At 34.3% G+C, this 14145-nt stretch overlaps 1 protein-coding gene across 8 annotated transcripts in view; it reads left to right on the top strand.

Moving 5' to 3' along the window:
• TUSC3 (tumor suppressor candidate 3) overlaps window positions 1-14145 on the top strand; it is a 181580-nt gene that overhangs the window by 104152 nt on the left and 63283 nt on the right. For all 8 annotated transcript variants that reach the window (XR_012328975.1, XR_012328974.1, XM_019921440.3 and 5 more), the window contains exon 6: window positions 736-825. Coding sequence is in view for 6 of the 8 variants with exons in the window: in XM_019921440.3 (XP_019776999.1) it covers window positions 736-825 (90 nt within the window). In the remaining 2 variants the exon portion in view is untranslated. The remainder of the gene's footprint in view (window positions 1-735; window positions 826-14145) is intronic.

Below are 14145 nucleotides of genomic sequence, written 5' to 3'. Positions count from 1 at the left end.
TCCTTTAAAAATTGTGCAAATCTTGTATGTTTAGATCCCCAGTCACACATTGCTCATTCTGACCTTGAATCTTTGTTGATATAGCTACCTACCAGAGGTGGGCAGTTCAAATAAAGAGTGAGCTGGGCAAGTTCTGAGACAGTAGGAAGTGTTTTAACCTGAAGACATATTTCAGTCTAAAGATGTCCATGTTTGTAAATTTAAGCATGTATGATTTAAACAAAACATGCTTACATGTAAGTTACAGTGATTGACTGTGACCTCTGGTTCATACTGTTTCCTCCCCCACCATCTCTGTAATGTCTCGGATCTTTAAGATTAGTTTTCCAAATGCAGCCTTTTTTGCTAGATCTAGCAGGAATATGGCTTCTGTGAATTATTCCTGGCTATATCTAAAACATCATGTTTTACCTGTACTTTTGACTAGCTCTAGTTAGGACATATCAGATTATCAGTCACCATGCCAGATGCTTTACATATGTTACCCAATTTATTTATTTACCCATTAATGTATGTCATCAGCGTAGTTGGTATCCCCAGTTTATAGATATCAAATCTGAGAAGCAGAGAAAAGTAACTTACCGAAGGTCCCATAGTTAGTAAATGAAAATGATTTTAATGGATGAGCTGTTACATGATATTTGAAAGATAGTTTCATGAGCATTTTTTTTAAAGAATGCAGTATTCTCTTATTTTTCAGTTTACATGTTATAATATTGTACCCTGTTTTTTCAGTGTATAGTCTTTGCTATGACTTCTGGCCAGATGTGGAATCATATCCGTGGACCACCATATGCTCATAAAAACCCGCACAATGGACAGGTGGTAAGTGCATGTTCTGTGCATCAGTATTATGAACTTTAATCCTGTTTACATAGGAATCCGAAATTATGTTTAGCATTTAGTAAGAAAGGATTCTATTTGTAAATCGAAATATATGTTCTTTCTCTTCTCATTTACTACCTTCACCATGTACATACACACAACATGCACATATATATATATTTTTTAGGGTGAGGACTGCTTTAGCATGGATTAAAAAAAATTCAGTGTACCTACTTATCAAATATATACACATAAATTATTTTTCCAACTTTGCAGACTGCTATGGCAATAATGTGTAATGCCAAAAGAGGAAATAGGAACAGTCTGTAGCGAGTGTCCCAGCAATGATAAATTTAATTTAGCTCAGAAGATCATTAAGAACCCTGAAGCCATTGTATTAGGATGCCAGGAACTGTTTGCCAGAAAATTGAAAGTGAAATTGGTGTGTAGTTAAATCAGTAGCAAAATTTACATTAGTAACTGCTACTGTTTTGCTGCCTTCCCTCTCCTTTTGGTGGGTGGGAAATATTGTCATAGATCAACTTTGCAGAATACTGTCTTTGAGGCTTAGTATTAGGTTGGTGAAGATTACTGTTCTAAAATGTGCCTTTTTTCTCTAGCTTTTTCTTTATACAGATTTTGAGGGAAGAATATAATGACACCCCTCGTGCACTCATCACCAAACTTAATCACCAGTTCATAACCAATCTTGTTTCATCTATTCTCCCATCCAGTTCTCTTTACCGCTGTTGGATTCTTTTGAAATAACTGCCCAATATCATTTCATTTCAAACATAAATATTTCAGTAGGTACCTCTAAAAGATGAGGCTTTCTTAAAAAATCATAACCACAGTACCAGAATCACACCTAAAATGGTAATAAATTCTTAATTTCTGAATATTGTGGCTCTGAATGGAATAAAGTTATCCCATGGCCAATCATGGTATAATTTCTCTATAAATATAAATGTATAATGTAAACTTATGAGGTTTGTTCTTCATTGCTTACAGTACTTCAAATATCTTTAATATTAAAAAAGCTAACAAGTTATTTCTTCTTCCTAAATTGTTTGTGGCTTTCTTTGAACTTCTTTGTGGAACTGTAATATAGGGGTATAGTTCACTTTACTTACTGTATGTACCCTGATGGCTCAATTAGATTTTAAGGGCTGGTTGCTAGTTACAGTCACTGATACTATATAATAACCATTTTGGTCTCATATTTTTGTCAACATTTTCAGATTTCTTCTATAGGTGTCAAGAATATGGAGTCAAAGTTAGACTCTGGATAATCAGATGCTGTAGTAAATCAGACATGTCTTTTGTTATGTGTACTCTGTATTTTTTAAATCTGTCACTAATTAGAAAAGTGATTTGAATGTCTAATATTCAAAATTAATTTTACAGAAAAAATAATTGGAAGTAATTATCAAGCAATAAATTGTCCCCTTATCTTCAAGTCTTCCTGACCATCCTATTTAAAAGTGTAGTCCTTTTCTCTCATCCTCTTCCCCAATACCCATACTCACTGTCTTCCTTTCCTTTTTAAATTTCTTCTCCATAGCACTTATAACACGTTATATAATTTACTATTTTGTGTTACTTTTGTTTGTCTTTTGCCAGGACCCCAGTAAGGTATAAGCACTTGACAGCATGGCTTTTTATCCACTTTGGTCCCTGATATGTTCCTATTTCATAAAGAGGGCCTGACACAAAGATTTGATCACTATTGTGTTAATGATACTTTAAAAGTGTAAATTTGGAAATTGATAAAATTTTTATTCCTGCCTTTTAATATTCTTATAACATTTCTTAGGCAAATAAACATATTAAGCATTGCTTTTTATTATTTGCTTAAATACATTTGTTAAAGTATATGAAAAATTCATCAACATTCTTGTGAAATGTTTTAGCTTATGTAGGGAAAGAAAATATAATTTTCCCTCTACTGTTCTGAGTCTTTGGCTGAGGCCCCGTAACAAAAGACAGAATAACAAGAGAAAAACAAAGTGATTAACATGTATACCTCATGTATACATGGGAGATAGGGAAAAATGAATAACTCTCAGAGGTGGCTTAGAGCTCAGGCTTAAGTGCCATCTTCAGTTACAGACAGAAAGAAAGGTATTGAGGGAAAGCCAGTTGTGGAAGTGACCAGGAAAAGTAAGACAAGCAACAGTGAGGTGTAGTGTGCAGATTTAAGTTTGCGGTTGCCTTCTCCATTGATAAGGATCTAAAGTTGTCTCCAAGGATTGTCTCCACCTGTAGATTGTCTCTACCTATGTCCTTGCTGGTAGAGAAAGGAGGAGGGACACCGTTGTGAATTTATGTCCTGCTTTTAGGCAGATTGGAGAAGGCAGAGAACTTTTCTAGTATCTGCTTCTTCTCAGTGCCTTCAGCTTAAAATAATTCTTAGGCCAAAGTGGCATATTTTAAAGTGTTGTATTCTGTCACTCTTCATTCTCACTGTAATCTTCTTACCATTTCAACCATTACTTTGCTAAATCATGAGACTCTAATCCCCTCACACGTCGTTTACTGGAGTAAGCACCAAAAAAATTTGCACTGATTACAGTAACATTGACAACGTGGATGCCATCTATTGCTCACTGAATGTATGCTAGGCACTAGACTTCACAAATGAGTATTTTAGGCCACTAGGTGAATACTCCTAAAGCATACTTTGACTATATTGATAATATTAATATGTGTGGACCAGAGTTATCAGTTAAATTGGAAATCCTAAGTGGCTGTCCATTACTTGCCCATTGTAATTTTCCTTTCCAGCCTAAGACCTCTACTCCTTTGCAGAGAAACTCAGTGTTAGTGTATTTGTACTGTCCCTTGTCCCCTAAATATATGCTTTATTTTGCTGCTTCCATTCCTGGAATTTCTATCAAATCATGCCCATCCTTCAAATACCACCTAATTTGCCAACCCTCTGAAATGCATTCCTTAATTACCTTAGAAATTCTTCTTCCCTTTACACATTTATAAATATGTAGTTAGCCCATTTATGTATCTCTGCATTCCTTTATAATAATATTTTTTTAATATTTTATGTATTAGTCAAATTCTTAACATAGGGAGTTTCTTTTAAGCTATTTTTCATCTTTACACTTACATACAGCTGGTCCTCAATGAATGTTTTATTAAATGATTATAAAGACTCACACTAGGAGATTTTGGTTTCTTGAATTGTATTATCTTAATTCTTTCCATTTATTTTTTGTCACTAGTCTGAATGATAATAGGATCAACATGTCACTGTTAATTCCGCATAAACCAGTTAGTAACCTTAATGTGACAGGAACACTTATTTTAAGGTTTAGATTAGATTGGAAAGAAATTTTCTCTATTGATTTAGAAAATGTTTTATTTGCCCCCTCCACATTGTTGTATTACTATTTTGTAAGTAGAGATTGGCATGGCCCTTAGGAAAAGGTACTATGATGGCCCAGAGGAACACATTAAGAAAACAGAATTTTCTATATTTTTAAAAGAAAAAAACTTTTCCTTCATACGTGCATCTAGTTTTCAGGGTACGTATTTTAGCTTTTCAGCACCTTAATCAAAAGTTACAGAAATGATGAGACTGAAACCTATAACCAGGTTGTTTAAAGAAATGAATTTTGTCCCAAACTCTTCACAAAATGAATTTTGTCCCAAACTCTTCACCCTCATATTTTATAAAAACATGTTTTCTTACATTTGAATAAAGTATTAGGATTGAAGGAAAAAAATCATGAAAGTCTTGGAAATATAGGAGCTTCTTGCTGCACAATCAATTGCTTGAGTGTGCTCTTGGCCAGAGATGTGGATATGGTTTTGGACTGATCTGTTAATTACTAAGATGTTACTTACTAAGCAGTATAGACAAAAGCAGGTTAAAGGGGCAGGAGAATGTTGCCCATTAGTATATAGCTCTTTTCTTGTTTTGCATTTTAACGTATTTTAGCAAAACTTCCCTTCCTGCTTTTTAATATGCATAATGTCAACATACACTGAAACAGAAAATTGTTTTTGTTTTAATGAATTGATTTGCATAATAATGTGTTTTCATATTACTGGAACAAAATAGAAGATTAACTTTGCTTTATAAAATCAAGTGGTTACTGGTACAGAATTATACTTTAAACAATGACTGTCCATTAGAATAATAATAGTGAATGGTTTTCTTTATAATAGATGTGTTTAAATTTCAAGATATAACTTGAAAATTAGCACTATCCTTCTTTGGTAATTTCTTCATATTTTAACCTGTATTTCTAAAAAGAAATTACCATGTAGGATTTGTGTTTTTGAGAATAACTATAATTAGGCTATTTATCTCTTTCAGTGGTATGGAATAAAATGACAAAGTGAGTATCTTATGAATATTTATAAAGGAATTTTATAATTTGGCATTAATTCTTATGACCAATGCACATTTAGTGGAGTAAGGTATATGAAACAGTAAGTTTACTGTGGTTTTCATATTTGTAACATAATTGAATAACCATTTACATTTTAAAGACTTATTTTTAGGTAGCTATTACACATAAATATCAGCTAAATGAATTCTAATTTTTGTTCATTTTTTCTAAATTAATTTTTAAAATATGTTTGGCTTCAACTATTTGATTTATGTTAGATGATTTAAGAAATTTGTATTAAAATTGTTTATGAAGAAGTATTTCAATGTTAAAGTGAACTTAACTTTGTAAATACTTTAAAATTGTACTATGAAGGTCTGTATGGTTTCCAGCAATAGTTGGGTTGTTCCCCCACCCCCCCCCCCCACCCCCCGGTTTTTCTGAAGTCGGTTTCTAAATAGAATTCTGGATGGTGGTGAGTTCTTTTGTGTCAAACTTTTAAAATTGCCTAATTTGCTGTTTTTCCTGTATATGGGAGTTTTTAATGGATTTGGCGTTGTAACACCTAGTTTTATACCTTTTAAGCATAATACTGTGAGGTCAGAGAGCAGGTATTTTACAAATGAGGAAAAATAATAGTCCAAGTAGTAGAAGCCAGAATTAGAATGGTGGATCTTGTAACATGATCGAGAGTCATTCGAAGACTAAGTTGATAATAATTAGACTAAATATTTAAAATACATATTTAAAGTTTAGACATAAATGTTGTTAGTAACAGTGGTTAATGTTTGGATCTTGATGCTAAAATCTATTTTAAATTTTTGACAGAAATTCTGAGTCTGAGGGCCCTGAGCAATCTATGAATCTGAAATGATACCTACTATTTTCTGCAGGGAGATTGACTAATTAAATATGGGTGAAATGTCATGAAACCTCCATAACCTTGACAAACACAGTCCTTTTAAATAAAGTGACTAAGACCTAATAAGACCCTAGAGGCTTAAAGATATACGTGGCCAGGTGTAATCCTAGAATGTGTCATTAGCTTCCAGGCTGTATTTTTCTATTATCTGGTTCCTCTCATTATTCTTTAAAATATGATACTTTGACTTCCTCTTTCAACTTTTGCTTTTAAAGTTTACTTTCTGATCATAAAATTAATAAATGCTCACTATGGAAATTTAGAAAATTATAAAAAATAGGTATCAATAAATGCAACCCCTTGTAGTTTCATGTCAAGGAGAAAGAACACACTATGTAGTTAAGTAAACTGTCTCCCTATAGGTAATAGATTACAGAGAATGTTGTTGCATTAAGTTGTAAAGTTATGAGAAGTATGAGATGCAGAACATTAAAAGCTAGGCTAGTCATTCAAAATATAAGCAGAGAGATTAAAAGGCCACTGAGAATTGACTAGCCTTTCTTGCATCAAGCAAATACCGTAGATTTAAACCTACATATACACAGTTTAACAAAGGGGATGGGTCTATGTACATTCCTAAGGTGATGCTATAAAAAGATGACAGTGAAACAGAAGTGAAGAGAGATTTTTCAGGGTTAAGATGGTGGTATGATACACCTCTGCCTTCCTTCTTGTTAAATACTGATAGGGATTCATCAAAATGCAAAGCCAACAACAGAATTACAAAGTAGAGCTAACTAAACCCAAATCCCAAAGCATGGGAGAACTTCTGTTAACATCTGAATTTATTGCAATGGACATTGGCATATAGTTTCTTTGTGCTTGTGAACTTCCTCAGAGTTCTCTTTAAGTTGCCATCAGTATGCTTACATTTATTCTACTTATTCCCCAGAAACATTGCTTTACTTCCCATGTCGTCCTCTCATCTTACCAGAGGTTTCATGTTCTGCCTCATGCTGTCAGGGCTATATTGAGCTACTAGTGGGAAAGACAAGCTGATAACAGATTCCTTTGTTGGCCCCAAACATGAAAAGCCATGGTTCTTTCTGTGCAACAGCATTAAGTCATGTTTCAGAAGCATAAGCTTCACACCCATTGTTAACTTCTTACACTCGTGCTAACTTTGGAACCCTATAACGTTAGATAAATGTTACCAGGACTTCACCTTTTCCTCATTTGTAAAATTTCAAGGTAGGTGTAAGTGGTTTCTGTCCCCACGCCACATTAACCCTTACTGCCCTTATAGACTGGCTGTCTCATGGAGTAGTGAAGGGATATTTGGGCTGTGAAACGCATATCATACCAAGAGGGATGAATGTGGCTCCCCGCCCCCCTCCTCCCGGCACCCCCAGAGGACATTTGGTAGTTTCTGGATACAGTTTTGGTTGTCACAACGGTGGGGGCAGCTGCCCTCTACTGGCAGCTAGTGGTGGAGCCAGGGATGCCGCTAAGCATCCTACAGTGCAGAGGACACTGCTCACAGCAAGGAAGCACCAGGCTCAGACATCAGAGTCGAAAATGAGAAGCTCCAGAGAATCTTAAATATAATTTTGTTTTCTTATATATTTTGTAGCCAAGAAGGCCATCCCATCTAGCATTTATACCCAAAGGATGACTTTCTTAAAAAAAAATTTTTTTTAACTGAAGCAACCAGTGAGTGCTTCGGATCACACTGACCTGTGGTTTAATGTTTGGGAGGATTGTATATATGGAACACCATCACTAAATATAACTGATATGAAAATGTTTTGGGTATAATTGTTTGCTTTAATCTATCTTAGTAAACGCTATTTAATCTTGGACATTTTATATATGCTTACCAAGAGATGTTTACATAAGAGAGAGTAAAAATGACTCTTAGGCCCACGGAGTCATGTTTATGCCTTGTCCTGAAGTATACAGGCAGAGAAACAGATGGGAAGAGAACGGGCTTGAGTTCTTCCCAAGCTCTGCCTCTTAGCAGTTGTGTCGCTAGGGGTGGAAGTTACTTAGACTCATTTAATATAAGAAAAGATGGACTAATACTGCTTTTCTTACCTTGTAGTTTGTGAGATAAAATATAATCATAGATGTATAAGCGCTTTTAAAAGTTGAAAACACTCCTGTCTTAGTCTGAGTCCCTCCCAGAACAGACCCAAAGACAACAAATCAGATGAAAGTAGCTCATGCTGGAGGTGAGGCAAACGTGAGAAAGGAGCGGGAAACTGAGTTCAGGAAGGGAAGGCAGTCAAAAAAGATGCCGTATCCAGCCCATGAGCGCTTTGGGCCACTGAAGCTTAATACTGCTTGGGGATCTCTGGGAGCTGGTGTGGAACACATACAGGGATTTTCCCACCCCAGTGGTGAGGGAAACTAAGGTATTGATATTCATATACCAGCTCTCATCAGTCACTCGTTGAGTGCTATTTCTCTGGGGAAGGCGTTACTTTCCCTGCACTGGTGGATTTCAGGCTGGTGCACGGGCAGTGCCCTCGTAGATGTGTCTACTACAGCTTCTCATAATATGCTAAGAGTTTATTCTTTGTTAGTAGATTCCAAAACAGAGGAAAAAAATCATGAAGAAACATACTTTTCAAATGGTGTTAAGATACCACGCTCTGAAAACAATAGCAACAAGTAGTCAAAATGTCTCACCAATTGTGAATAATTTTTTAAGTCAATATCATATTTGTCTTGTAGATAATCCTGTAGGGAAAATTATAAAAACATATTTATTTAAGAGTATCTGTCAGAAATTGTTTTATCCTGTTGTACATTTTAACAATTCTTATGTAGGTGAACAGATTATTTGCTCCTTTATAGAAGGTTTGTTACTGATGCTCTGTCAACGGGGCCTGTGTTTTGAATTGTATTTTCGGGAAGGGGTATACATTCCAGTCCTCTCAGCTATCCATCCCCACTCCTCATTCACCTTAGGATCAACACTGGTTTGAGCAGTGGATAGTTTGTGGCCATCAACAGAATTGATATATAGTGGGCCTGTGTCAGCTCTGAACTTCTGATTCTAGCTTCAGTAGTTCAATTTTCTCTCTGAACTGAGCTAATTGGATCAGACAAGCTTAAAAGACTGTGGAGTATGTTGTTGGGTCTTTACTTAGCTATTAGCTTTAAAAAATTATATATATTTGTAATATCAGTGACAGTTCACATTTGCACATATTAATTGTGAAATAACACATGCCTACAAGGATCTACAGATGTTACCAGAGTAAGTTTCACCACACTGAACTTAAATGTAAATGAATATAGACAATGTAAATTAAATTAATAGTGCAGGCAGTATGTTACTATGCTGACTTGCAAGTTTGTTTGTTACTGTTAAGTTGCTATGTATTGGCACAAGTCAAGTACTAATGGTCTACTTCACGGCGTGAAAGTCATCACAAAAACAGTCATTAATGTGTAGCTAAAGGGAATCTATATAACTGTGTGATTACATGGGACATAAAGACATTTTCTGTCGTTAAAAAAAAAATCTTGAATGAGATGCATTCAGTTAAATAAACTTGTGCTTAGATTATAACTCCCAACTAAATAAATATATTGTCCTCTTTTTTAAGATTTGGCTTTTAGCTGCTGCCTGAGAGTTGCTATGGGTTTACCATATATAATCCAAAATTTTTCACTACATTATACTTCAGTTGTGAATGTAGCTAAGAGCTGTGTTCTACATGCACATGCAAAAGCATTTTGTTGCAGAAATGCATGCTGCTTAATCGAGAATTTATCGTTAATGTAGCACTTGTCTCAGGTACCCATAATAGTCTTACACTTTCTCCAGTGCTGTACACTCTCATGCCTCAGGGATTTTGCATATACTAGCTCTTTGAGGGACATATTTTAGTCCTAAGTGGAAAATTGTATAGGCTTATTTAAACTAAATACAATTATTTTATTTAGGATATTCAGGAGTTTTATTATAATCTTCATACCACCAGCAAAGAGAATGTCAACATATAACAAAAAATTTTAAACAAAAAAAAAAACAGAAAGAGAATAATAATTGGTAAAGGTATGCAAAAATTTTATGGTAGAGTTTGGAATTGAGAGTCTGCCTTTTCATTTATTCATTCCTTTATTTTTCCATCCAATAAATGTTTGTTGAGAGCCCATTCAATACCAGGTACTGTATCTGCCCTAGTAGTACAGCTATATCATGGAGCTGATAGACTAGTAGAGAGATGCAGTATGATCTGGGTTTGCCCAAAGTCTCGGTCATTAAATCTCTGCTTATTATTGCATTGTGTGGTATTAGAAACTGAACTGTTTTAAAAGTTTGCCTCAGTACCATGGTTGCTCTGTTGCTATGGCCTTGCATCTTCTCTCTTGGCAAGCTTTGCCTTATCTTTTTATTTCTTTTGATTTAAAAATTTTTTGTGTCTAGTTGGCCATTGGTAAGACTCTTTGCCTTTATCTCTGGCATCTATTGCTGCTTCTCTCTGCCCTCTACATGTGGTTTTGACTTTCATCATCACTCTTGATCCTAAACTCACTGACCTTTACCAATTCTGAAGCCAACCCAAACTGCTCCTTTACTTCCTTTCAACTGTTTAGCTACTAACAACCCTGACAATTAATTAAGAAGGACCATGTAATTTGTATCCTTACCACCTATCAAAACATTTCACACATGGCAGATATTAAATAAAAATAAAGCTGAATAGATGAATAAATCTTTCTTTGCAAATAGGACCTCAAGTTATATTTTTAGCCTTTCAAAAATGTTAACTATGTCTGAAAAACAGCGGCTTCCCTCCTGAGCTTTGTTTGTACTTTGTAATTAAAACCTTGAAGCACATACCCAAAGGGATTATAATACTACAAAATGAGAATGTGTTTTACAATGTCAAATTTAATCTAATACAGTTAAACATTCTGAGAATCCAGAGTAAATGTGATTTCAGAGAAAATAGTAAAAAAGCAAAGGCACGAAGAACTGACCTGCCCACAGAGAAAGGGATAAATAATACAAACCAGTTAGCAAATAACTTTTTTCCAACTTTGGTAAATTATTGAGTACATTGCAAAGAATAATGGACTAAATAGACCCCTATGGTCATTATAAACCAAGGAAATTATTCTCATACTATGAATAAAATTGAGTCAATTATATTAAACATAATAAGCATATACATTCTAATTTTAAAAAAGCATTTTAGAGGTATATCTCCACAACTTCAAAATAAGAGCATGTAAATTTCGGTAACTCAGAATATTTCTTATTCATTGCGTATTTTCCAACATCATTATATTTTGATTCTTTAAAATGCTAATCAATGATTTAAATAAATTTTTTATAAACTTGGATGAAATTAGCATTCAAAAATTATTTCAATATTCATATTATCACATCACCTTTAGATATAAAGATTAGGAGCCATGAGAAAATTTGTGTAAAATTTACGTATTAGGTTACATTAAAGTAAGTTTTAGGGCTGCTGTATACTTAAGTAACCTTTTTTCCCCATAAAGCCTTAAACACCACATCATATGTGTCACATACATTTATCAAAACAGAGAATCAAATATACTGTGTCCCTCTTATATTAAAAAAAAAATGCCAGTGTGATTTGGTCATGCTATAGACCAAATTATGCTATAGTTTATGAATAATTAATAACCTCAAGGGGAAGAAACAATAGGTCTGCATTGGAGAAATGTCCCATTATCTTGGAGGAGTCATGCTGAATATTTTGAACAGTAGATGTCTTTCTCTCTCCCCTTCCGTACATTCTCTCTTACTCATTTCTTCCCTCCCCCTAAATATTATTAAACTTTTGGTGTCATTTTAGCTAAATAATAAAAATAGCCTAAAGGATGTATTAGAATAGGACTCAGGTAGAAAAATGAGTCAGGTATTTTATTTTCTGTTAATTCTTGTTAACAATGTACACATAATACATTTCCTTTTATTGTAAGTATTATAATTGTGGGATGACATTCCTCCTTTTCTGTACTTGTAAAACCCTCTTCCTCTCTCATCCAAAAAAGGGCTGCTTTTTTGCATGAAGTCATTTCTTTATGCTCCTGGATGAATATAAAGTTCTCCAATTCTGAATGGCCGTGGTAGTTCTTTGTCGTATTCATTTTTCTCAGTCTTATATAGTTTTTGCATAATCATCTCCACTAATAAAATGAAATTACCTTGGCCACAGAATGAGAATATTACTTATCTGTGTAATTCTCTTTATAAGACTTATACAGACTTGTTGAATTAATGAATAAACGAGCCAAAGAACATACACACAAAATGATCAAACCTGATGAATTATGTACATTTTATTCTGTATTTGGGCTAATAATGTTGTGTGTGTTCTCCTAGCTATTTATAAAGTGTCAAAGTTTTTGTTTTGTTTTTTATTTTCTTGTTCTTAAGTTAATCGGAGAAAATAAGTGCTTTAAATTAATTTTGTTCTGCTCACTAACTAGGAGACCATTGACCATATACAGTATAGAAATGACTACTTATGAAATTATTTCTAGCTATACAATTATATCTAATAGTCTATTAATAATTTACTTACACAGGTTGTAATTGTTTATTTCTTACCTTACTAAAGTTTAATGTATTTGAAAAGTTTGGACTTGTCTGATTTGGGTTTATCCGAACTGTGTATTGAAATACAAAATCTACACCATAAAATGTTTTAAAACAATTTTTAAATATTGCTTGCCTCTACTATAACTTCTAATCTTTTCTTTATCCCTGAGTGTAATGTTAAAAAAAACTGTTGAATTTCTAATATTCTAAATAAGCCTCATGCCTAAAATGAGTTTTATAATGGATGTACTAGCAGAGCTGCTGTGTTAATAATGCAAAGATGCTTTAATTCTCTCCCAAAGAAGCAATTACTCTGAAAAGCCACATTTTATTTCTGCCAAGAAACAAAATTACTGTGTCCTACATCAAATCTCACAAAAATCTGTTGTCGTGTTATGTCTTCATGATATTCTTATAGTGTTTATATTTTAGTTTTGTTGACTAGAAGCCATTATTCCTGTAATAACCAATAAATTAGCTTATTGGTTAATATATTAAGTTCTGAAAGAATGGATCATCTTCAATGTATTTTTAAAAACTAACAGGTTTATTAAAAGACACTGTAAATATAACTAGCAATCATTTAACTATAATAACTCCTCACTGAGTTATAATCTACACTTCATTACTGATTATTAAGTCATTATTAAAGACATTCTCATTTTAAAGTTTTTTTTTTTTGATGTGGACCATTTTTAAAGTCTTTATTCAATTTGTTACAGTATTGCTTCTGTTTTATGTTTTTCGTTTTTTGGCCACGAGGCATGTGGGATCTTAGCTCCCTGACCAGGGATCGAACCCACACCCCCTGCATTGGAAGGTGAAGTCTTAACCACTGGATGGCCAGGGAAGTCCCAAGACATCCTCATCTTAGAGAAAGTTTTTTCTTTGTATATTTTTCCAAACACTTCCTACATTCACCATGGTTCTGGAAAGTTTCAAACCTTCATAGCTCCCGTTTTATTCTATTTCATTAACGCTATTAAAAAAAATCCAAGTTGCTTGGTGTTTAAGTCTCCAGCTGTCAGTAATCAAAGTCTGTCATAAAATCTAGCATTAATAGGGGTAATATGATCTGAGATAATTAATGACTTAGAAGTGCTAATAGCAACATAGGAGATCCTAGGCTCCCAGTCCCCCATGCGCCTCATAAAAATCAATTATTAGACTGCTATCCACAAATAAAAACCTAGAAAGTCCACTTAGGAAGTTTTAGCCACACAGTGGAACAAAACCCCTGCAAATAATCTCATGAGAAGAGAAGGAAAACAGCTTTGTTTTGCCTGCATCATCCCACCCCCATGCTGGCATTGTTCAGCACCAGGAAGGAACTTCCTAGCTAGAAAGAATTCCCCGTGCCTAAAAAGGAAGAGTGGGGTGAGCAAACAGCTTCTTCATCCTCTTGGGGCCCTGTGCAACTTCAGCTTCACACCACCCACACCAACAAAGCTGAGACTTACAGAGCCAACTAGGATCAAGGAGGACAAGCAGGGACTATTATC

Source organism: Tursiops truncatus, chromosome 21 (assembly GCF_011762595.2).
Source record: "Tursiops truncatus isolate mTurTru1 chromosome 21, mTurTru1.mat.Y, whole genome shotgun sequence".
In the NCBI taxonomy this organism is placed as follows: Eukaryota; Metazoa; Chordata; class Mammalia; order Artiodactyla; family Delphinidae; genus Tursiops; species Tursiops truncatus.
This window is presented reverse-complemented; position numbering and strand designations above follow the sequence as displayed.